Source organism: Stegastes partitus, unplaced genomic scaffold (assembly GCF_000690725.1).
Source record: "Stegastes partitus isolate 25-593 unplaced genomic scaffold, Stegastes_partitus-1.0.2 Scaffold102, whole genome shotgun sequence".
NCBI lineage: Eukaryota > Metazoa > Chordata > Actinopteri > Pomacentridae > Stegastes > Stegastes partitus.
The window spans coordinates 137,309-162,438 of record NW_007577833.1 but is presented as its reverse complement, the minus strand read 5'-3'; the positions used below and the strand labels follow the sequence as shown (position 1 = coordinate 162,438).

The following is a 25,130-nucleotide window of genomic DNA, read 5'->3' as shown; positions in this document are numbered from 1 at the left end:
CTAACCACTGACAGTGGAACTGCACTTTCCTTGGGGTTACTGGTGAAATACAGACGAGGTTTGGAAACTTGACTGCTTGCCTGAGCCAGAGGGATCATTAGGCACTTATCAGTGACAGAGCTATTGCATGTCATGAGTTTTCCAGTCAGCTAGAGGGGCACAATGTGTATGCATAGGTTTGCATTCATGACCAGCTGAGGATCATAGAAACTGTACAAGCACAGTGTAGTTTGTCTTGACCTGAAATGCATAACCAAAACAGGGATTTTAATGTTGACACCATCTTGCAAATTGACAGTTTGGTTGAACAATTCCTCCAAAAACACATCGACAAGTACTTTTGCTGCTGTAAAAATCTCGTAAAGTGAAACACTACCCTGAATCATGATGTATGAACACTGTCGGAACTCACTTTGCTGGAGTGTGATTCAAGCTCTGCTGTCGTCAAGAGGCTATTGTGAGGCCACTAGTCTGGCACAAGTAGTCACCCATCACACACACACACACACACATCAGTGTCACTTCAGTTAAATAGAAGAACAGGGCTGGCAAAGAGTATGACTTGAGAGGTGACGCTGTGATGTGATACTGGATGCTGAGTCTCATTAAATGATTTTGTAATGTAAAGTCACAGATGCCTATGTGCGTGTGTGTGAGAGAGACAGACAGCAAGATAGTGAGTATGTGTGTGTGTGTCTGATTAGTCTCCATGTGTCCCAGGAGCCCATCGGCCATGGACTTTAGAGCAGCTGTGACTGGTTTGACCTCCGACCTCTGAATATTTTACTCTCAGGGTAAACCCCAGAGTACTGCATTTGCTTCTACAGGCAGATTTTTGTTTTCTATCTTGACTATATTATCAGCCCTGTCTCTCAGAAATTACAATCTTATCGAACTAAATTACCTTCTCAATTACATTTTGAGGGAAGCTTATTTTCTTTCTGATTACGTTTGTTTGTGATGTATTACAAAACCACAACATATGGCCACTATGGCTTCCTTTCAGTCCACCAATCATTTATTAGATGTGGTGGAACTCGTCACCTTGGTAAAAGGGAAAATGGAGGAGAAGCTTCAAATGGGTTGTCAAAGGGTGCGCGTGAACTCAAACCATGATATTTTCCTGTGACGTTAACACAGAGTGTGTTTATGTTCACTTATATGGCCAATTTAACATTGTTGACAGCAATGTTGATTGGAGAAGACTTTCACTCACTGAGGAGAGTGAAAAATGTCTCTTGTTGTCCTCGCCAAGTTTAAGCAGCGTAATCTTCACCAAGTTTAACCAGTCAGCATTGGGACCTGTGCAGCAGCATTTTCAGGGCTGCTCAAAAATACCTAACCTGGAGTAGATATGTTTTTGTACCTTCGAAGGGCCCTGAAAGAGGCGCTATAAGGGAGGTTCTTGAAACACACAAAAGTCACTTTAAAATGACTTGCAAGCTCCTACATTGAAAAACTGCTTACTGTTGCCAGACTGAGAGGAAATATATTTCTTTCAGAACATAATTGAGAATGCAGTTTAGTTGTATAGGAATGTAATTTTGGGGGGACAGGGTTGGCATTACCAGGGCAATGAAGTGCATAATGTACAGTATGATCTATTTTGCCCCATACATTATTGTTTGCATTGCACCACTTGCAGCTGTCATAAAACTAGTATAAAACTTTTCTGGCATTGAAAATTAAACTTTTGCCTTCTGTGCACTTTCTTTTACACTACATCATGTAGAATTCCTGCCAGTAATGAAACAATGTAGCGGTAGAGCAGTCCATTTACAATAGGGATCGACCCATTTCAGTGGCACATGTTCAGACACTTTAACTGTTTGGCACAGGGCCTGGTGCACTGTTCCATAGCTCAGTCCTAAAACTGGAATTAGTTAGAATACAATGAAAGCATGGACACTTTATATCTATGCATAGCTCCCAGACACAAGTAACACTGCCATTTCACAACCAGGCCAATTAAAAGCCAGTGACATTCAGGTGTGGGAGACAGAGTGACATTAAAGCTAATTCCTGCTAAAAACTAGTGACATTACAGCGATGGCCGGCCAGCTAGAGAGCATGCATTCACTGTCCATCTTTAATCTATCGCATTCTTTAGCGAAAAATGTAGTACAGTGTATGGAAATTGCCAATGGGAACCTTTCAAATGTCATTAGGCATTTTTCTCTGTGCTTTTAGCTGTTGAGATGACCTACACATACTGTACAGGGGAGCTTGGGGATTGAAGGGGAGGGACATGGTCTCCCTCTAGCCGTGATCAGAATCTAAATCACCTTTTTTACTGGGTACATTAACATGTTAGATGTATTTGTGATGCATGGGTTTAACACTGTATGCATACAGATTGTAGACCTACACGTGGTTAAGTTACTTAAATATATGCATGCTGCATATGAGTAAAGCGAATTGCACGTTGTTACTGTAGTGACAAGAATACATTAGTTATTCAGAATAGATCTGCTAAGAATGAAGGGGAGTGCCCCCTCCCATTTTCATGTTATAGTCTCACTCTCGTGCTCATGCAGATGTTATTCCTACCCCTCCTCCCTTGCATTAGAGCAGGATAGGAACAAGGCTGTAATAAAGGACATCTCAGGGATGAAGGACATTGGGGCTTGAAGGTTGAACCATGGAGTCAGTAGCACATTGCTTAGGGCAGCATTACTCTCTCACACAAGTGTGCATGTACTCTTGTGTTTATGAACTGCCAGGTATGCACAATCTCAGCAGTGTGTATGTGAGTCCATGCACCACATTTGTGTATAGGCTTTTCCGAATGTGCAATTAGGTATGCATTCTCTGTCTCGAGTATATAGGAAGGGAAGAGGACATGTGTGTTTGCTCCTAAAGACCTCGCCCCAGGCTAAACTCTTCTGCTCATTAAACCTTACAGGAGTAGTCTTCCTTCCCATCACTCGAGCACAGTGAGCCTTAATCAGCATACAGTGCAGCCCAACTCTCGCTCCAAATGAATGTCTGCATTAACAAGTCCTGCAGATCACACACAAATGTGCTTATATGCACAAACCGTATGGTTGTGCAGATACACACAATGTGTAGTGTAGATGTATGCACACACATGCATGCATGCATGCAGACTATCAGTGTTGACAGATCTCAGGTGGAAAAAATCCTCTGCCTCTCTGAATGACCTCCTCCTCTAACCCCCTATTAGCCCGGCTTCTCATGCAGAGCCACAAGTGTCACATCACATCACTGGAAAGCACCACTAATAGAAATATTAATATGGCGAAGATGGGAGAGAAAAGCCTTTTTCACTCCCTCTCTGTCTTTTTCCCCTCAGCAAACAGATTAGAACCTAATCCACCAAGGATAAGGGGAGATAAAATGTTCCTGATTGGCTACATTGGGATAAATAAACACATGTCTGCTGCAAATGGATCTACACTGCAGAAGGCAATTTTTACCAAGTCATTTTGTGTCATGATTGTTCTTAAAATTGCACTTTCTTTCAGATAATTGAATTCTGAACTGTTTCCCAATGCAGTTCAGGAGTTTCCTCAATATATCTCGAGAATAAATACAATCAGATAGATCAGTCTCCAAGCTTTAAGAAAATGTGTTTCTTGTGGAACAAATGTATTGGTTCAGGATCCTAATTACATTTCTGTATCGTGTACAACACCAAAAGCCATTTAACATGCTTCTTTGTTTAAGCTGAAATCTGTTAAGTGCTACAAGTCACTGTCGCTGTTCATGTTGGGATCCAGCTACTTGGGTTCCTCTTCTTGCAGACAATATGTTTATGCCTCTGCTTTAAACCAGGTTCTAGCTGTGGTGAGTTTACAAAAACACTTACACCTCCTCTGATGGATTTAATAGTTAGAGATGTACCTTGCCAGCATGTGGCACATAGAAATGAAGCCAAGATGTCTGCACAGTTTCTTCTTGTGGACTCAAGGGAGAACATCGTCATCGTCCTGGCATTGTTGCAGCCATGCATGTCGCGAGCATTATGTACTGTCGACTGAGCAGGCGCCATGCAGGGGCAAAAAGTGTGCTTTTATGGCAATAACTGTGTGTGTGTGTGCGTGTTCTTTATGAGGTTGGATGTACAGAAAGGCCGAGAGACAAGACAAAAGTAGAAGACGATGGGGGAAGGGGTCATGACGTTGTTGTTGGTGGTGGTAACCTCTCCCTGTATGCTCCTCCATTTCCCATGTGAGAGCAGATGCACAGGGATGGGGAATCGGTTTTGAGACGCCTGTGCAATGTAACTCACAGCACAGATGATGGGATGCTGTGTGGCCAGTGGCGCATTTCCTCTGAAGCAGAGAATCACACACAGTGGGGCAATCTTTTTTTTTCTTCTTTTAACAATACCTTCAACACTTAGCCAGTGGGATTTGCTCTTTACATTATTTTTTTTTACCCATGCATGAAGGTTCTATGCAAATCTTGAACACTGACAAGAGAGATTTGATGTCCACACCTGCTGCACCCAAAGATAGATTCTCACAATTTATCTCAAGAACAACCTGGTGTAAAATTTGAGCAGTTCCACCACAATAGGTAGGAATAAGTGCTTAGCTCGACAATTACTCTGAAAGCTCTTCAGATGCATTAAAACCTGTTGCTCTAAGTTTCTTAAATAAAAATGAATACATCAGAGTGTTTGTGTGTCGCCTGGTGCTGAGCAGACAGACGGGACGTGTAGTTTCCACCTGGCTCTCTGAGTCACACATTGTGCATGTTAACCAGCTTGTTGTGAGCATGCTGGTAAATGCAACACATGGACACATACGCTTGACAGAATAAATAAATAAGTACACGTTAAAATTGTGCAGACGGAAATCTAATTTGTCAGCACAAGCAAGACACAAGCAAATCTAGTTCGAGAGCACCGCTTGAAATATAGCTGAGATCCACTTTTTTTCATTTATTTGTTGCGTCGGTGAAAATGTGTAGGATGGAAGAATTGCTTCCCTGAGTGAAGAGAACACTCTCAGTGGCGCGCGCATAAACCTTTCACTGGTCAGGGGCTGTTTTTAACCTTTGTGTGGGCTCTAAAATGCCAAAGAGCCAAACGTCTTTCATTAATCTCAAGACAAAAGCTCCTTACATCAGCACAACCTGCAGAGTGCTAGAGTGAGAATCATATCCCCAAACTTTTAGAGGAAAAATATACCACCAGACTGGGCTGCTCCCACCTCTGTTAAAGCACACTGTCTACAACGTTTTCCTGCTGCACCTTGTTCTTTTTTTAATAAGGAAAGAAATACTGCCCAGGGGCTGATGCATAAGGGACAAAGCACTTAGCATGTCTGGCCCTAACTAAGATTCTACATTCTGGTTCCTAAAATAAATCCATTTATTGGTCCCTCCTGGGTATGCTTTCTCATGCCTAAAAGGAGCATGATGTTGATTATAGCTTTAGCTGCCACACTCTGTAGACTACCCAAGCTTAAGCTGTGTGGCCAAATTTAAATAAAAGGACTGTGGGACATGAATTTGCATAATACACACATGGCAAAAGGAGGAGGGGGCTTGAAGGTAGAGCCTAAGATGCAGTGACTGCTACTTCTACGAAGCAAAAATTAAATATAGTTCAATTCCCCACCTCCTCCTCCCTACCGTCACTCCCAAAATATCCACATCTACATCCAGATTCTATCATCTGTTAAATTACTACCTCAACTCAATGACATATCCTCAGATACACCTCATACACATTCATCCTAATGTTTAATTCACTTGAAAGTTGAACACAGGGCATGTTTTCCTTTCTCTCCACTCCCTTTTTCTCCATCTCCCTGTGGCGATGTCACAGGGGATTAAGTCACAGAGGCCAAGGGACTTGTTTATGATTCATCTGGAGGGAGGCTGCAGCCGGTAGTAGTACCCACAGGGCAGGCAGCTAGCAGACAATTTCCCCGGCTCCCTCACTTTCCTTTATGCTAACAGGACACTGAACGCCGCAAAGTGTCTAATGGACCCTCATGGAGCTGCTGTGGAGGGAGCGTTCTTGTAAATTCAGATCACATATTTCAGTATGACGTATATCATTATAATGCAAATCCTGCGTCATGGTTTGCAACTGTATAAAGACATATAAAACCAATTATTATAGAGGGGTGAAGCGTAAATGAATGGTTGTTTCTTGCGTTACTAGGAGAGATTTGTGGTAATGAAGTCATATTATAGTAGAAATATCTCTTTACCAGTACATGGAGATGGAACCTGAGTAGTTTCCAGTGCATTTCAGAAACTCACTTCTGTGGCCTCCAGCTGCCATTGTTATTCATCTCAACAAATATTCCATAATGCAGTTTATGAGAAGAAGAAAGTATCTGTCAGTGAAGTACAGATTATGGAAATTACTTTATGAGAATATATTGCTTCATTCCTTTTGTTTTTGTCTGAGCTCATGATCTAAACCAACTCTGACTCCAACATTTCTTTACATTTTCATTTCTTTTTCTTTTCTTTCTTCATTTTATTTTCTCATTCAAATACGCAGCAACATGTGGTACCCTTATTGCTTGCAGGCATTTAGGCCCTCTCCAACCCAGTCCTAGCTAATTGCATGTCAGGTTTTTTTAACAACCTGTTGGAGTTGATTAACATTTTAATAGGTGTGCCTGTATTGCTGCGGCGAGGCTTGCTTTTAATTAGCCGACTTGCAGTAGGTAAACCACAACCAGCGCGAAAGGTTAGTTTGAAGCACGTGTTCAACCACAAAACAAGCTAATCTCAAGGTGTGTTTTTTTGTTGTTTAACCACTGCTAGTCTGCTTTGTTAGTTATGAAAAGTGGTTTGTTATTAGTGACAGAGTATAGTAGAATAGTGTTATTCAACCTCACTGGTGTCAGGGAAACTAACATATCACAACCGTTCAGTGGGACTTACTGTCTTCTTTTAATTGCTCTTTTAATTAACTTGCGTCTAGCCTTTGTCTTGTCAGAGGATGCCCAAGCATGCCATTTAGCACAAGGTAATGAGATTAACCTCTCGTTGACCAAGCAAATGTAGATTAAACATTATGGCCAAATGAAATGAGCTGGGCTTTATTTACTCATGTGCACAGGCAGGCGGCAGGCAGGCGAGCCACAACTCTCTCAGCGGTAACATAGCTAAAATGTCAAGGGGATAGAGGGGAGTGTGTTTGGCATCGAGTCGCGAGTGTGGCCGACCAGCTGCATGAGAAGGAAAGCAAAAGCAGCCAGCGCTGGAAAATAGTACGAAATTCTCCCACTCTGCCTCGCTATCTCAGGAGAGGCAACTGCAGACAGTCGTTGAAAACAGGCTGCTAATCAGTCTGTCACACTCACACATGTGTTCAGGTCCACACACAAGGACAGACACACACCTACAGCATCCAGACTCCTTCTCCAGTTGTATTCTGTTCCTCTCTTGCTCTACATGTTTACTCAGAAAGAATGCAAATGACTCTGGTAACCCTCCGTCTGCACACACATACACACCCAAACGCACACATGCATACAATAACATGACCTCCATGAGTGTAAAGGCACACTCACTGGGTGAGCAAGCTAACTGGTAAAGGCAGGGGGAAACAACACGTGGCATGTTTAGCTGTGTTTTTCCTTTTTTTTTCTTTTTTTTTTTCTTTCCTCCTTCCAAGTGAATTCTCGTCCAAAGTTTGCAACATTGCTCAACAGTGACTGTAATGTCTGTGGACACAAACATGAACATTATGCCTCAGAGATCTTGAAAAAATGCAGTCATATCTTGTAAGTAGTCGGGATTTATTGTGAACATGCACGCTACATTCTTAAAAGTGCATTGTATCTGCATGGATCTTTATGTGCTAAATGATTCTCAGTGGAACTCCCAACACATATCCTCAAAGGACGATTATTCAGTCAAGCATCTAAAAGGTGTCTCTGCACTAAAACAGGCCCAGCTATTTTACAGATTAAAGAAGGCATTTTCATGTTTCTATATTTCCAACATAGAAATGTAGGAATCATAAAAACAAAAATTAAAAGTGTCTGGATAGCACCACAGCTTTATTTGTTTCTTGTAGTTCTTATCACAGTAAATTCTGTATGACGCTAATAGTTGTTGCTCTACAATTCTTGCGGTTTGTCCTCATTTCCTTTGGCACGACAGTTCACACATGCCATTGGCCTACTTTACACCCCCCTTTTAACAACCACTGTAGCCTTCAAAATGCACAATTTCTCAGTGTTTCAAGGCAAAATTTAATCAAATACATCTCTAGACTGTGGATCTATTTCGTCTGTGTAAATTTAGGAACTGACTGTGCTTTGTCAAGGAAACCTCTATTGGGATAATGTGAGGCAATTCCAGAGACTTTAGCTGTGACCTTCGCCCTGTTTCCTCCTAGCCCAGGGTGTCGCTGCAAGCAAATGTCCTTCTCCGAGCCAGAATAAGCTGCCTTGGCCCAGCTAGTGCCGCACCTCGTTTTAATCAGGCTTTGGGGAGTGAAATATGGCCCTGGCGAGCATGCTGTACCCAAGCTCCATTCATCTGGTTTCAATCTTCTCTCCGCCCTCGGATGTGGCCGCGTGGGCATTCCTTTTCTAGACATAGGGGGTGGAAAGAAGTGGTGCTGAGCAGCACAAAGGGCAGACGTATTTGTTTGGAGGAGCGTGTGTGTGTGTGTATGTGTGTGTGTATCACTGTTAAGAGCCTCCAACATGCAGACAGACACACACAAACTTTGTTTACTTGATAAAAGCTGCAGAAGACTATTTGTTTTTGTGCAGTGATGCTCTTCTAGAGTGGACAAAAGATTACATTTAAACCATCCCTCAGTCTTTTCTTGGTTTTGTGTCTTGCTTTATTTTTCAAAGTCAAACTAAATGCATTCCACATGCATGCCGTATGCCATAAACTGCTTTTAATTAGGTACAGCCCAAATGCACATAGCATACTGTGGATACTTTCCACATGTTTGTTCCATTACATAGCAATACATTGTAGGTGTATCTTGTGTAGGTGTCTGTGTGTGTGTAGCAAGTGAATAAGGTTAGTGTCCTGCATGAATGGACTTAGCTAATCATGAGGACAGATGGTAGGTTGGTCCATTAGCTCTCCTAAATGAGCCTAAGTGAGGCCTTTCCTGGAAGCCTTGCAGCCCCTGTTGACCTCCCTGGCCATCATACAGCCACCACCCTGGCTCAGTCAACAACCCCACCAGTCAACACCTTTCAGCATACAGCTGCCAAAACAGACGTGGCATCACCTCTGGGGAAATGGCAGCCATTGATGTGTCCTTCCTAGTCAAGGGCTTGGACGGATAGGTTACCTCTTTGTCCTTTTGCAGCACCAGCTACAGCATTAGCGGCTGTAACAATATCATCCTGTCATTTGTGCATAGGGCGTCCCCTACTTTGTTATTTTCCGCTTAACCGATCAAGTAAAATGATGCGTCAGATGCATACCATAGGAGTGGCGACAGCACTAATATGTCAGTGACGCAGCGCACTAGTGCTGGGCGGATGGAGAGAGGGAGTTAGCGTCCCGTCTGTTTTCAATTAGTTGTTGAAATGTACAACATGGGAGCTGCTCTGCTGCATTCAGTTCCTATTCTCTTGTGGATCCAGCGAAGTAAATTAGCGTCGTTGCTGAGAGAAGCTTCGGCATCGAACCCCAGGTGAACTTAGACTTTCGACAGTGACAAACAATCGCAGTGACCTAAATAATGGAATTAAATCTCTGTGTGCAGAGAGGCAAGAAGGAGGAGGACTAGAATAAGGGAAGTGTCCACACTCCCGCTACCAACTACGAGCTCACAAAATGTAGCACTTATATGTCCGGACTGGAACTGTCTTACATTGCTTCTAGTGCTAAAGTTTAGTGCTGCTCCAAATATAGCACCACCATCAGGGTTTGTTGTCTTCCCATTTCCCTTGTTCGTCACGTGCCAGCAAACTTAACCATATAGCCCGCTGTGGCTTTTATTGTCTTCCCACAAGTTGTTAAATGCTTCTTTGAAACACCACTGGGGTATTGAATTGCATTTAATAAAAGCCAGGGGTGTAGTACTTTATAGTGCATGTGGTAGATAGTATTTGAAGTTTTCATCGGTCTCACAGTATTGTGGAGCATCCATCATCAGGGTGACCACGATACATTCCACTTCCTGTGGCCATACACCTAGTCAGCTCTATTTTCGACCTAATGGACATAAAAAATTGCAGATTGCAGCAAAATGGACTTGGCAGCACAAAAGCTTATTAAGTATTGATCCGCTGAGGTCAGTGCCCATGTCCAGCCACTCCAACAATGCGAGAGGAGTTCATTCACATGCTTGCCAGCCACAAATTGAGATTAGACCACATAAATAACTTGGGAAATTGAGGAACATTTTGCAAACAGAGAACCGCGCCCACAGTGATGTGCCAGGGAGAGCTGTAGAAGAAAAAGGTTGTTTATATGTGCACTGTGAGCTTTATGGCTGCTTATAGCAGAGGAAGCCCATCTGTCCAAACTCCAGCAGTGCTTAGCTGATATGATATCATACCATACCAATGCCCAACAGGAAAGCTTTAAGTTGATCAACAGCAGGCAAACCCGTCTTCTACACTGTTTTAATGAATGCAGCTCATCTTGTTTCTCCCTGCACCATCTGTCTGGAATGCCGGGTCAAGCAGTGCTCAAACTTAGCAAAGAAGCTCCTACCACTGAGTTGTCCATACTATAATGGCCGTACCTACACAGGAGATCTCCGTCCTGAATATTTTCACTCCTATTCTAGAACTCCTACCAATGAGAATACCTAAAATAACTCGGTGCCACTCAGATCAAGAAAGAAGTTCAGCCAGGGACAATAGTTTGTTGAATACGGCGAAATAAGAAAAATGTTCTGTGCTAGAACTGAAACAAAGTTTTGTTTGTGAGGGGAACCCAAATCTGATTTCTGTCAAAGCAAATATCATTTATCTAACTGGATTTGGAGTTGTTTTCCTTTGATATCCTAAATTGCTGACTTACCACTTTTAAACCAAGCAATTGTTTTCTCTTCAGTCTCAGATACATGCTAGTGAAAATTAGTTTCAGCAAAATGTCCTTGACAACAGCAGAAAAAAAGTGTTTCACTTCAGAATGAAGCTTTTTTTTTCTTTTCTGAATGTCTCCATAAGTAAAAGGATTCCTCTTCTCTCCATTAAGATGTGTTTTCTCAGTAGGGTACAGCAGGTTTATTCAAGACTGTGTGCATGTGCTGCAGGGAAGATATGCCCTTTACACACACGCACATACTCGCACGTAGCTTCAGTCACCTTGGTGATAAGTTTTTGCAAGACGTTAACTCCATCTCATCTCTACTGCATGCTGTTCTATAGCCTCAGATATAGAAAAGCTTGTGTAGAGGAACAAAGCGAACATCCACACACACTGAGTTGTTTGGGCTTCGCCAGATGTTGGGAGGAACCATTGTTGCATAGAGAGGTCACTGTCCAAGCCCCATTTAACTGAGGGGTGTTATCTTGTGCAAAACAGACCATTTGACATTTGGACCTTGTTCAGTCTGAACACATTAAAGGGAGGAAAAATGTCTTGAGTGGTGTTTTTTGAGGCTGAATGTAACCCTTTAAAAGGTGTAGCACTAAACAAGCTTCTGGAGATTATTCCACAATTCAGGCTGAAGTCTGTAAGATGCATTGCTGTAATTAACATTTTTAAATGGGGACCATCCTTTCCAAAATGATGAATTGGTTTCTAAATTATAAAAAAAAAAAAAAAAAAAAACTTCTAGCCAATCACAATCACTGTTTTCTTTGTGCAAGAGACTGGAGTTTGTCTTAGTCTTCTGCATGTCACTCTTTCCACTGAGTCACGTGTCAGCTGTGTTTTCTTTTCACAAAAAAAGTCAGACTGCTTACAATAATGTGTAGTGTTTCAGCGTTCTCTTTCACTTTGAATATACAGTTTATGTATGTGTTTATCTTGGGAGTTTTTGTACAGAGACCAGCTCAAAAATTTGCAAGGAGAGTGGAAGTAAACAGACAAGCTTTGTATTGGAGACCTTAGACTTTAGACCAAAGTGTAACCCTTTATAAGCAAGTTGCGCTCTTGGAACAGTTTCAGGCTAAAACTAGAAGATTTATGGAACAGCCGTAACATCTTGGACAGCTACACCCATGAGTGTGGGTGACGTCACCAGATGCAGCGTTGATAAGATGTGTATAGCACTGTAAGCAGGTTTCACTGACTCTCTGGGTCCCTTGGGGAATGGTGTAATTAGCTTTTTTTCCCCATCTCCTCCCTACTTCCTTATTTTGCTGAGGGAAAATGCAGAATACTTTGGGGGAATTAAAAGTGCTTGTCGTGAAACTAATTTTGGATCTATTTTGGGGATCTGTCAGCGGGATGGCGTTGCAATCGCTCGACATGACAGCAATGACAAGGCCATGAAAGGGATGCTAATGAAGCCAATAAGAGCAGCACAAGGTGAGCATTTACCACAGGGCCTTACATTATTCAGACCTCAGTGGTATTTCATCTCCTTTTTCTTTTCCCATTGGTCCTTCTCTTTTCCCATTTGCCATCCCCCTCCAGGTTCAAGGGATTATTGTGGAAATGATTCCTTTCCTTCTTTTCCTTATCCAACCCACCCATTACTGCTCCAGCCAGATTTCTTAGAAACTACTCATCAAAGATGAACAGGATGGCCCTCACTTAGAAGTTTTCCTCTCAAGCTCAGTTGGCTCATTTATTTAGTGACCGTGGCCCTCGTGGTGCCTCAAATGATGGAAATTTAAATAGTAGACACCCTGATAGTAAGTAGAGCAAAACCAAAAAAGCATTATGTTGTACATGCATGGACATTTAGAGTATTGTATGTGTCTCAACATTTGCAAAACAGTAAGTGCATTTCTCAAAACAATTCCTACGAATAGCAAAACACCATGGATTACCTGCGAAAGGCAGTTGCTTGCTCAAAATCCTTAGTTCATCTCTCAACACTAAATATCTGTAAATCTAAGAATGACAACTCCTTGTGTCAATGTGTACAGATAAGACAGTTAAATAGCTTAGTCATGTTGTCAATATGACAGTGTACTCTGGAGGGATGCTCTGATGTAAACTATGGCTAAAGTTTTGATGACAGTTATTGTAATTTGTGAGTTATACCTTAGTGCATGTGGGAGATTGATTGCAAGAGACTGCACAAGATTCACATTTATGTTTTCACTGTTTATACTGTAGTTTGTTGACAGACCATGTCATTGTGGTACAAAAAGGTCCATTTAATGGAGCCCCATTATAATACATTTTGATCAACATGACATAAGCTGCTGATAAAGTAGGAAACAGCAGAGAATTGTACATAATCATTTGCATGGATGTACCAAAGCATTTAGAACTTGTTCAAAGACATGACAAACTGCTTTTTTGATGTGCACAAGTGACACAATGATGTGAAGATTGAACATGTAGTTTTGAGAATTTCAATTCTGATCTGAGAAATGAACCGAAGCAACTGAGAAAAACTTTAATCAGATACCTGGGTAGAATGTAATGGCGGCTTTCCTCAAGGGAAGGCAAGCTGCAGGTAACAGTAAAGTAATCATTAAGTTATTTATTTGATACTTCTCTTGTAAAAAAAAAAAAATCTCCCAAAGCAAGGACGGAGCAAAAATAATGACTAATAGTTGAGTAATACGGCATGGAGATATTTGAGAACTGCATAAGCTGTTGCTAATTAGCAGTTAGCCCTTATTTGCTCCTTACACTTTTCTTCTTAATGACTCAGTGTACCTTATTGTAAAGTGCTACTGACAAAAGCTTCATGTCAGCAGAAGGTAGCATCGGTCGCCGGGTGTGAGGAAAGAAGGATTATGGGATTTTATCCCTTCAAAGAGCCAGCCTCCAGTCAAGGAAAAAAACAGCCCCTTTGATTTTCACAGGAGCAATATATTCATGAGTTGGACCTTGAAACTACAAGGAGACTAGTGTAGTGTGCCATATGCAAAACATGTGTTTTAATGGGGCATGATAACTTGGTACATTTAAAGAGACTTACCCCTTAAGAAAGTGTAATTAAAAAGGGGAGCTGTGACTGTGTGAATAAAGAAGTCTCTCACAGAACGTGCATGGTGGTTGTTTCTGTAGCCGCTGATGTAGTTCTTACAATTGGAGGCAGCCACTTGTCTGCTGAAACATGTGAGGGTTTTTTTTGGCATGTCTCGATCCTCAAAGGTATCAAGAAAGAAAAGAAGAAAGGACAAGACGTGGCCTATCTGTAAATCTGTGCCATGTTGGTATATTACATAGCCAACTGTATGTTTGGCATTTGAATAGGCAGTTTAGGTCACACAAGGGGGCTGTGGGTGGAAAACAACAAAGCCTTTAAAACAACACGCTGAGCTGTGACTGTTAAGCTGTTGCCTCCTGCCCTGTGCTCCTCTCAGTTTGTCCCCAAGTCAGCTAAAAAACAAGTTCTATGTCAGCAGTAAGAATGGATGGATTGTATTTGCCATGTGAGATTTGGCTTGTTACATTAAATGCATCAAGTCCCATGGAGAGCAAAGCACAAACCTTCCTCTTTCTCCTGCTCCTTTATTTAAATCTGTTTCTTGATAAGCCTGTAATTGACAGAAGATAAACAGTTCTGGCACCAATTGGCAGGACGGGGAGATTATTGTTATTTTTGCCTGCTGCAGTGAGGCTGTAAATGTCACTCAAATGTAACTTGAGTCTGTATGTCTCACAAAGCTGTATTCCAAATCATAGGTTTGTGTGCCGAGGCACTGATTTACTGCCGGAAGAAGATAGTCTCTTGCATCTCTGTTATGTGGATAGGCAGCAGCGGATGTGTCTTTGTGATAGAGCATGAAGCACACATCATACATACCAGCGGTTATGCACAGACATAAAATGTAGACATAAAATGTAGATGCATGCACATCTATTCTATATGGGAAAAGCAGCATGGGTGCACACAGCAGGAAGTTGTCAAAAGCAATAAAACAGTGGCAATCTACTTTTTTTCTCCCACGCATCTACAAACCTGTGTCTAAAACCACCTTTGTGATTGTATAATCTTTCCTCCACACCAGTGACTTCCTATAAGTGCTCAAAATAAGGCATTGCACCATTCCTCCACCCCTCCCTCAACCCATTTTTCTCTGTCCTTTCGCTCATCTCCCACTTCGTGATGTCCTGCGTTTGAGGACCAGAGGTCATAAGCTTTGGACATGGCAAAGGCCCCAGTCAAGCCGATGTGCTGACTGAGGGGATATGGGGCTTGACTTTGGGCAGTGCGAATGATCCAGGCCTGTCTTGTTTGTCTGTCTGTCCGTCTCACTGGCTACACTATAATGAGATTGCAGGGCTCTGTAAGGCGGATTTACTGGAGCACAACTCCCCCTAGGGCCTTTTCATAGAAATTGGTTCCTCCATATTTCACCCCGGTCTCTCTCTCTCTCTCTCTCTGTCTCTCTTTCTCTCTCTCTATCTCCCTCTCCCTCTCTTTGTCAAATGTGTCTATCTTTCTCTCACTCACACTCTCTCTCTTTCTAAACCTCGGCTGTTAGCTCCTACTTTCTTTTGTTAATTATGATATGCTTCTTTCCTTTCTTTCTGTGGGTAAAGATTGAACCTAGCCACAAATGGAAGCATGAAGCTGAGCCAAACAGAACTGAGAACAGAAGACACAATGGAAGAGGAAGAGGAATGGAGGATAAGGCTTGGGACATGGCACCAGCTACCATATCACAAGTCCTCTCCACATTTATCTCTCCCTCAGGATTGCTATGTTTATTTAGATGGCCTTTCCCATGTCCTTATGAAATCTCATAAAGACATGTGAATGCATACACACCACTGTGACCAGGAATGTTATAAAGGCAGACGCTACATTGCCTCATAGTTTTTATTGTTTCTGGGTCACCTTACTGCAAACTGAAAGCCAAGGTCATAAACCCAAGCTAAACCCAAACACAATTTTCATACTGTGTGTGCAAAGCTGCCACAGAGATGTATTCTGTTGTGTCTCATAGCTGATGTTGACACAAATGATGGGGTCTTGCAGTCCAACCATCCCAGCTGTGCACACGGTGAATGAGGCCAATCCAAATGCGAGCTCAAACTCACATCAAGGCAAGCTTATTTTGGGAGCACTGTGTCATCCATTCCACAGCACAAAAGCCCCTCTGCAAGACCATAAATAAGCGGCAAAGTGAGGAGCAGTGACTGTATACAGACCAAATAAAAAAATTAAAATAAAAAAAAAAACCCTACTGACTTGTCGGCCAATTCTTTCTGGAAAGAACAAACACAAATTTCTTTCCATCACAGATACATTGTGCTTGGCATGTGTTTTTCTGTAAAATATGTTGATTTTATGGCACTTAAAACCTCATTGTTGGATGATGAATTACATTTTTGACATTTATAAAGCGGATCTTAGTGAGCTGACTCCAGTCATTTCTTGAAGGTTGATGTAAAGTCAGCAAGTGGAAAGTCAGGTACTTGGTATTGGAAACAGTTGCAATTCCCTCCTTCTTTGGTCACCCTGGCACTATCTGTCTTTCAGGTAAACTCCATTTTCAGAGCCTATAAGCATTGGGCAGTTAAGGATGAGGTGAGAGGTGAGAAGGGAAGCAGGGAGCTCTTATCAGGCCAGCTACACCAATGCAGGGTTCCGCCCCGGGCTGCTGATGAATGTGGGAGCATTGATTACCGAGCATAGCCTTAGTACCTGAGGGGAGACAGTGTGCACAGGTCTACCAGAGGACCCGTATCCCACACATCAAGCATTAACTCCAACCAACTGTGCATGCACACATGGTCTGAGCCTCTTGAATATTCTTTATACTGCAATGCCCTCTCTCTCTTAATTCTGACATCCAATCCAGTATCGGTGGGGAGCCCACAAGATGAATGACCTTGCAAATGCTGCATTAAAAAGTCATAAACGGGGATACCTTCTGGGTGCAGGCGCTTCTCTGTAAGGAGGGGTGGCCCTTATTTTTCTGCTGACTAATGATTTGAACTGAGCAGGTGGGCCAACAGAGTAGAAGGACCTCAGCAATTCACCCTGTCATTCTTGGGCTGCCAAAGGGACACAGAAGTTGTCAGCCAACTGCAAAGAACTGTCTCTCTCTTCCTGTCTCTGTCCAACTGGTGAATGCCAATTGGAAACTTTAAATTTGATTGACAGTGAGTTGCCCAGAGCACCGTGGGTTTATGGCAGAAAAGTCACAAAGTAGTGACAGAGCTTAAACAAAACTTGCAAAACTGCTGAAATCCACCACATGATGTCATCTGTATAGTTGAAGCTCTTTTGGGAGAAGTGGTTTCTGTGAGAATAGTCTTTGCCTCTGTGTCCTGCATCAGCACTGACTCATTGGTTTCACAGCCCAGAGCTGACATTTTCCTTGGCCCAAAGATCACTTATGGGCCAGGGTGTTGGCTCCTATGAGGATGAACCAGTGAACAAGTGGACAGGCGCCCAGTGAGTGCTGATGCATTCACATGCCCTCCTGTGGAACATTTGACAGCATGTGATTGTGTCTGCTGAGCACAAAGGCATTCGCGCATTAGTTTCTCTGGGTTGAATCATTCCACCAAAACCTTAACACCTGTCAATGTACATAGTTTTTGTTCAGATATGTATCCCACACCATCATGTTTTTTGTTTGTTCAATACAAACAGGATGGCATATTGAGTTTCTGAGCAGCTATTAAGTAGCATTAAAATGAAATGGAGCAACAATATTTACACACTCTGCACATTTCTCTTCAAATAAGCATATGCCAAGCTGGATAAGTTTTATTTTAAGCATTCAAAGTCCCCTGGAGCTATTGGCTCATTCAGCAATTAAATTAAAGGCAGGTAGTTAAGTTAAATGTGGTAGAGCCAAAAATATGTCACATTTGAGTGTGTAAGCTCAGTGGAGCTCTGCAGCATTGTACACTCTTTCTACCAAGTATAGGGAGTCGAATATCACCCCAGTGCACCCTCCCTCATATAGGCACACACAATCACAGACACACCCACGCAATCCATAGTTTCAGCTTCCAGCAAAACCCTGTGACGCCTCTGGCTAATTCCACTCAAGCCCTCCGGGCTGTCCAGCATCCTCCAATAAATTAGCCTTGCTGCTCCCCCACTGAGACACAGGCCCTGACAGTCTGGACAGTACCCAAAGTCACCCGCTTGTGCACACACTCATAATTACTACTTTTTACTGCAACCCAAGCTCTTAACTAAGTAGACTGTGTGACTTTTTGGTATGCGTGCTATTCTGACAGAATGTTCCATTTGCAATGGTTGTGGACATTGCAAAAGATATGTGGTTGACTCTCAAAACTGTTTCCACCTTGACATTCGTTGTTATATAGGAAAGTGGCCAGGGTTAGTTTGGAAAATTTCAAGCAATGCAAGTGACTCAGTAATTGCATCTCTTCAGTCTTAGTGCACCAGGCCGCAGCTCCCTAAAACAGCTGCTGTGAATAAGAATGTGCAAGCAAAAAGTCATCACAATACTTCTCCCTGACCTCCTATGCCAAACTTTGTTTCCTGTATACAGCATCCCCATTCTGTCTCCCTTCAGTGTCCGGGTGTGACATATCTCAGCATCTGTCAGATAGTGATTGGGATTCTGGGTCATATCTCTCTCCGCGTCTTCCGTCTCAATTTCCTCTATCAGCATGGTTTTGCTTCCTATACTCAGCATCTGTCTCTTGTCTCAAGCGCCGATCGAGCCAGTGTCCCTGTCTGACATGTCTCTACCTCTCCCTCTCTGTTTTCCCTCTCTCCCTCAGTTCTATTCAGCCTGCTGTCAGTGGGTGCCCAGACGGAGATGAAGAAGGTTGTTGGGGACAATGCCACCTTACCATGCCACCACCCGTTCCCATCGTCAAGCTTTCTCGACATTGAGTGGCTACTGCAGAAACCAAATTCAAAGCAGAAAGTGGTAAGAGTAGATTCCTTTTGCTTCAAAACAGTTTATTATCATATAAACTTAAAAAAAAAAGTTTCCTGTGTTGTGGAATTCTTGAGGAGGTTGGAGGAGGATGCGGAACCTGACACAGAGAGACACACTGGAGACTCAGATGACTTAGGTTGAAATAAGTTTTACTGATATAACGAGCAGCAGTACACACATGCAATGCCAGCATCAATTCTGAGGATCTCACTCGCACCTTCGATCTTACCGTCCTTCGGTGGGAACCATATCCAGATTTATGGATGAGAGGAAAACAGAAGATAGTCTGGCGCCTTGGTGCAATCTGGCCTTGAGAGGCATAGAGAAGTGCCTTGAGGGGCACAGGGAGTACTTGCCTGTCCTCCTACATGAGGGCAAGAATCTATAGAAGATTTGCAGATACGACCTTTACTTGGGGAGGTCAAGAGAGGAGTTAAGGGTAAAAGTTCAGTACCATCTCTAGAAGCTTAACTACAGAGAGGAAAGTGTGTTTTCCTTCACATCCTGTAGCTCTGTCATGACTTAGATCATGAATATTTGCTAACCCTAACCCTACACCCCAATTAAAGATGGACCTTTCCTAGGACAAAATGATAATGGGAATATTTGTGCTAAAACACAGGTCTGACTGCTGATGTATTTTTTGTTTTCCTCACACATACTTAAGCTATACTCTTTCTTCTCGTTCTTTTCCTCTGTCTTTCTCTCTATCTTTCTCACACGTGTTTTATCTTTCCTCTATCTGTCCTCCATTTGGGTCATGCTGATTGATTTCTAACAGGAGCCATAATAGTTGCACATTAACTCAATGCCTAAAGTTACAGAGGCTCTTCCAGTTTTAGTGCTGTTCACAAAGGAACAATCGTGTCACATAACGTTCCCCAACTCATTTTATATTTCTAACCTTGGACCCTTAACTTTGAACTTTTTACACTTTTAACTTTTAACACCAGAACCACCAGACAGCAAAAACAGTTCTCATTAAGTTTTCTTCACTTTTGAACTAAGTAATGGGTCTTAGCTTGGTATCATATGTAATACCGCTAGCATTTGCGAACTCAAGCTAATGTTAGCTTGCAGATACAGCAGCACTGCTGTCATGTGTTTCTTCATAAAACAACCTCAGAAAAAAGGCAGATTTTCCGTTTCATTTTATTGCACACTACTTCACCAGTGCAGCTGCTGTGACAGGACTGATAGCATGTCTACATAAGAGGTGTAGTGTGAACATCATGTCAGCAGAGCAGCAGCTTTTCTGTCTGCACAATGTCTAGGTCCCAGGTTAGCATTGAACCTGGCAGTGCTCAGAGCAGAGACGTTATAAGGAGAAAACCCGCCATGTAAAAAATCTTGCATACAAATCTGTTGAATTCCATGACGCCAGAAACGGCAGTTGTATGACACATGTCCCATTCCTTACCTCCAATAAAAGCCAATGCTAGCAAATGCAGCTAGATATGGACTGAGTCACTAAACTTTTCAAGTCATTTTCATCAAATCTGACTAAATGCAATGGCCCGTTGATCATTAAATTTGCAATTATAGCTCTCTCTTCATTCATTTAGATATGGGCTTGGTCCTGTTCGACTGAATGGACTGCCCAAAGACGGTACCAAAGATGGCTGTCAAGTGGCGAGACTGGCCTGTCAGAACTTTGCTCAGAGGCTGATACACAGTTGCTGTGGAATATTTTCAGTAAAATATACTAGAAGTTCTCTAGATCAAGTCATTGGGCACACTGTGTGAACAAAACACAAGCTGTTAACGCTGCCTGTTCACAGAGCTAGATTGATTAAAATAGGCATATATTTGTTCCATCAGACACAAGTAAGCCTATTAAGTACTGAAAAACGTGGCTTCACCACTTTCTGTGTAGACAGTGTGTGAGACTACACACTAATTAAAGATCTAAGTTTCCAAACTGTTAGTTCATGGAATAAAGCCTGTGTTTATTCTAAAATGCTACTTTAATACTTGTTATTACTTGCTTGTTTTTACACAGTGAATTTCAAGGTTTCATATACTTCTTGTACTAGATATCAAACATCTGTTACTTTCTGGCTTTTAAATTGTAAAACCGTAACCCGAAACAGCACCCTATTTTGTAGTTTTCAAACTCAAGTAGATGTACATGTAACATGTTCCGCGATGTTTGCAAAATGACACAAATGAAATCAGCAGATGTGACTGATTCTAGCTTCATGACATCGTCCAGCCTCATTCAGCAGCACTGCTCTGTTCTAACGTATTCAAAAGGCCTATCTGGGTTTTGTGTCTCACAGCCTCTGATGGTCTTTTGGAATCGTTTCACTGGTTTTGAATACAGGCCTTCCTTCTCCCAAATTGAATGTACTATATGATAACAGAGTGAGCGTGAAAATCTTGCGAGCTTTCCGTTTGAAGGAAGAGATTTCCTTTCTGTTTAAAAGCCGTTTGTTCGTGCACTGCTGGTTGGCACAGAAAAGTGTGACACTGAGAAAGGAAGGCATAGTAGAATGTGGAGGGGAAATAGAGGGATGAGGAACGAAAGAAAGGGGAAAACAAGTGTCTTACGCTTTGATGATTCAGAGGGGGGCTGCCACATTGCAATGAATATTTAACGGGAAGATAACATTGAAGGCACCATTAATTAAAATCAAACGTCTGAAAATTTGATTAGGAAAGAGACTGTGCCTGTAGCTGAATGAATAAATCATTCTTTTGTTCTGCTGGAAGGCCGTGTTGAGAAGGAAAGAGCATCTTGTCAACATTTAGCCTCTGTTAGCAAATGTACAGGCTACATGTGTTAAGGACACAGAGGGGCGAGAAACGAGGCACAAAATCCATCTAATCAAGACAAATCATAAAGAACTCACCCTCCTGCTTTTTACCGCGCTAATCTCCAACCATAAGTGTAGTTAATCAAAACACTTGGTGTTACCATAGTGACAGCTCGTTCATAGACCTGGAAGGACGCCATAGTCAACAACAAAAAGTAGCATCATTAAAGCTGACATTAATTTAAATAAATGATCGTTCTTTTTGGAGAATTACACCAGCAGCAGTGTCATATTTGTTAGGACTTACTGTATGCCTTCGACTATCAGTGCATATTTGCTACTCTTCCAGTTTGAATTTGTTTTATTTGCATTTATTACGAGGACAATTGTTTCGCACAGAGCTGCCAAATATTCATCAATAATGCAGTGAAATGACAGTGTGTATGCTCTGTACTTCTTCCACCTCTACATTGACCATAAAACAATCAATCAACAGTTTGGTCAACAGTTTTGAAAAACATGAAATGTCTTAGATTCCATGTAAAGCAGTAATAAGTTCTGAATTTATGACACCACAGAAAACTGATATTAACCACCCAGCCAAATGTGAATAATTTAAAAACCACTAAGTGTATTTAATTAGGTTTCAAAATCATAAAAACATAAGCAGTATTTACTGCTTTGGAACATTGTTGGCATGTCTGATGAAAGTGCTGAATTACAACTTTCACACCAGCTCAACTGAACCGTACGAACCATACAAACACACTTTAGTTCTTTTTAATTATACCACACTGGTTAGAAATGAAATCCCAAATGTAGATCTGCTATATTTCCATCACTGTGCAGCTGTGGACCAAGTTATCCATTATAATACACTGAACATCGGTGGGCATGCACTGCCTACAGCGGCACCAGATGTCAGTGGGATGAGAGGAAGATGGCACCTCAGCTCCATTCACCTGTAGCAGATTTTCAGGGAGACCCAATTGTCCCCCACGAAAATTCGTAAAACTACTTTGTGTAAAGTAAGCACTGCAGAGGAGGGTGTTAATCCAGCACTTTGTCATCTCATCACTCTTAGGAAATGTAAAGAAGGAGAACAAGCTGTACAACTTCTGCCATCCAGGGAAGACACATTTGCATAGCTCTCTAGCAAACTATAGACTTTAGTGGGTGTAGCAATTGGCGATCGAGCAGGAGAACCACTCTCTTGTTTATATAGTGTGTGTATGTGTACATATATATATATATATATAGTGAGGGGGGTAAGTGTGCAAAGTTTGACTCTAGTGCATCATCAAGCTGTGATTTCTGGCTCACCCGAAAATCAAATGAAAAGCAATTTCATCATCTTTGTACTCAGGGTTTTTGTGTTCAATACATTGCAGGAATTATTTTCTGACATGTTTTATGTGTTTTAACAGGAATAATATTACATTTTCTTGACACGAATTTAAAATTGTGCAATGTCAGCAATACAGTACCAATATTTCATAACAATCGCTCTTCCATCAGTGCAATAATCATCATGCATCGCTCTGTTTTTAGCAAAGGATATGTCATATGAAAGTCATATAATAAAAATATATAAATGAGAATCTGAAATTGTTGTCATTTGCTAACAATGCAGGCAGGGTTCAGGTTGTGTTTTGTTTCCGCCAGAGAAGGCAGAGATGTCTGGCAGTCTCCGTACACTTTTTTCAATTTATACTGAATAAACACACCACCTCATTTTAATTGCAAAATATGCTATATAACAGCCTGTGGTCTTGTTTGCTAAATTCCTCACACTCAGGACACTCCTCTACCTCGCCTATCAGTCTCATAAGCATGTGTGCAGAATACACACAGACATAACCAGAAGGATAAATACACATGCACATGTGATGTGGTCTACGCTCACATATCTGTGAGTAATAAATGTCCAGAGTTCATGAAGGCAGCAGAAGTGTGCCCAGAGGCAGGTACTTTTTAAATGTGCCCTACTTTGTTTAGGCGCCAGGGTCGTGTCGCTTTGCGCCTGCAGCTTTGGCACAGTAATGTATATCTGTTTGAATTCACGGTGTATTAGATGTTTGCACAGACGCTGGCCTGTGTGTGTAGGTTTGGGTGCATGTGTGTGTAAATGGCCAGTCGTCACCTGTGATCACAGCAGGTGCCCCTGTTTCTTAGGCACTGATGCGCTGTGGCACCAGCATTTAGCAGCCCCCATCTGCAGGCTCTCACTTGCCCTGAGTAATAGGCCACTGTGACAGCTGTGTTTGTTTGTGTTTGTGTATGTGGACAGAGAGAGAGAGAGAGAGAGAGAGCGAGAGAGAGAGAGAGAGTGAGAGAGAGAGGCAAAGACACAGGAGGAGAGGATGGAAGTAAACAAAGAAATAACGGCAGAGAAGAGAAAATGGAAGCTTTCCAGTACAGGTTTACAGATGTTACATGTCTACGCTGAAGTTGCAAATCCAATCATTTTATTCCTTTGAGGAGCTAGTCTTCGCAAACATCAATAAACCTTGTGCTAAAAATAAAAGGGAAAAAAGAAAAATAGATTGTGTCAATCGCACACTGTAACACAGTCCTCTTTGTGTGTACTCGCCTGGTTCTGATTGGGATACACTTCATCTGATCATTGTTTCTCTTGTGTTGTATTTTTCCAACCAAAACAGCTCTCTAAAAAGTAAAGCATAAATGAAAAATAACATGCAAGCAATAAAGATATTCAATCATGTAAGTATAAACTGTCTGTGCATCCAAATTAAAATGAATAGAATTGACATGCCTGCACACACGTATGTGCAGTCAGGTCTGTAAGTGTTTGCACAGTGTCCTAATTTTTTCTGCTCATTTTGCAACTGTGCACTGCCACGATGTATTTGAAATGACACAACATAGGTGTAGACTTTCAGCATGAATCCAAGGGAAAAACAAACAAGGTGCATTTACCACAGAGGAATAAACCTTTTTTTTTTTTTTTTTGCATAGTGCACACCTATAAACCAAAATGTATGTGTTTAGTGTGTTTAAGCATACGGTGCACACACATACATACAAACATATACCCATTCATCCACACTTATCACTGCTATAAATAGCATTAATTCATAGTATCAATACCTCAAGACCCTGTTTCACTATTATATCACTATCACTAGTTTATTGTATTTCTAAGAGTGACTTTTGCAGTGCTCCTGACTTAGCATGTTAAAGTGCTATGTGATTGGAAGTGATTTTTTAGAGTACTTTATTTTACATCGGTGTATTTTTTCATCATTTATTGATCATTTCACATTTCCAGTCTCTTTAAATAAGTAAACAGTCACAACATTGTAGTCATTTTGTTGGAGGTGCCCAACATGCTAATGTATGAACATGTACAGGGCCATCAGAACCAGGACTAACAGACTGAAAAACAGCTTTTTTCCTACTGCTGTTAGAACAATAAATGTCTCCCTGTCGAAATAATGTGCAA

The 25,130-nt window shown here is 41.8% G+C and overlaps 1 protein-coding gene across 1 annotated transcript in view; it reads left to right on the top strand.

The window, feature by feature from the left end:
• The window catches only part of clmpb (CXADR like membrane protein b), a 68,172-nt gene that overhangs the window by 29,222 nt on the left and 13,820 nt on the right, over positions 1–25,130 (top strand). The window contains exon 2 of the mRNA XM_008277594.1: positions 18,742–18,893. Within this exon, the coding sequence (XP_008275816.1) occupies positions 18,742–18,893 (152 nt within the window). The remainder of the gene's footprint in view (positions 1–18,741; positions 18,894–25,130) is intronic.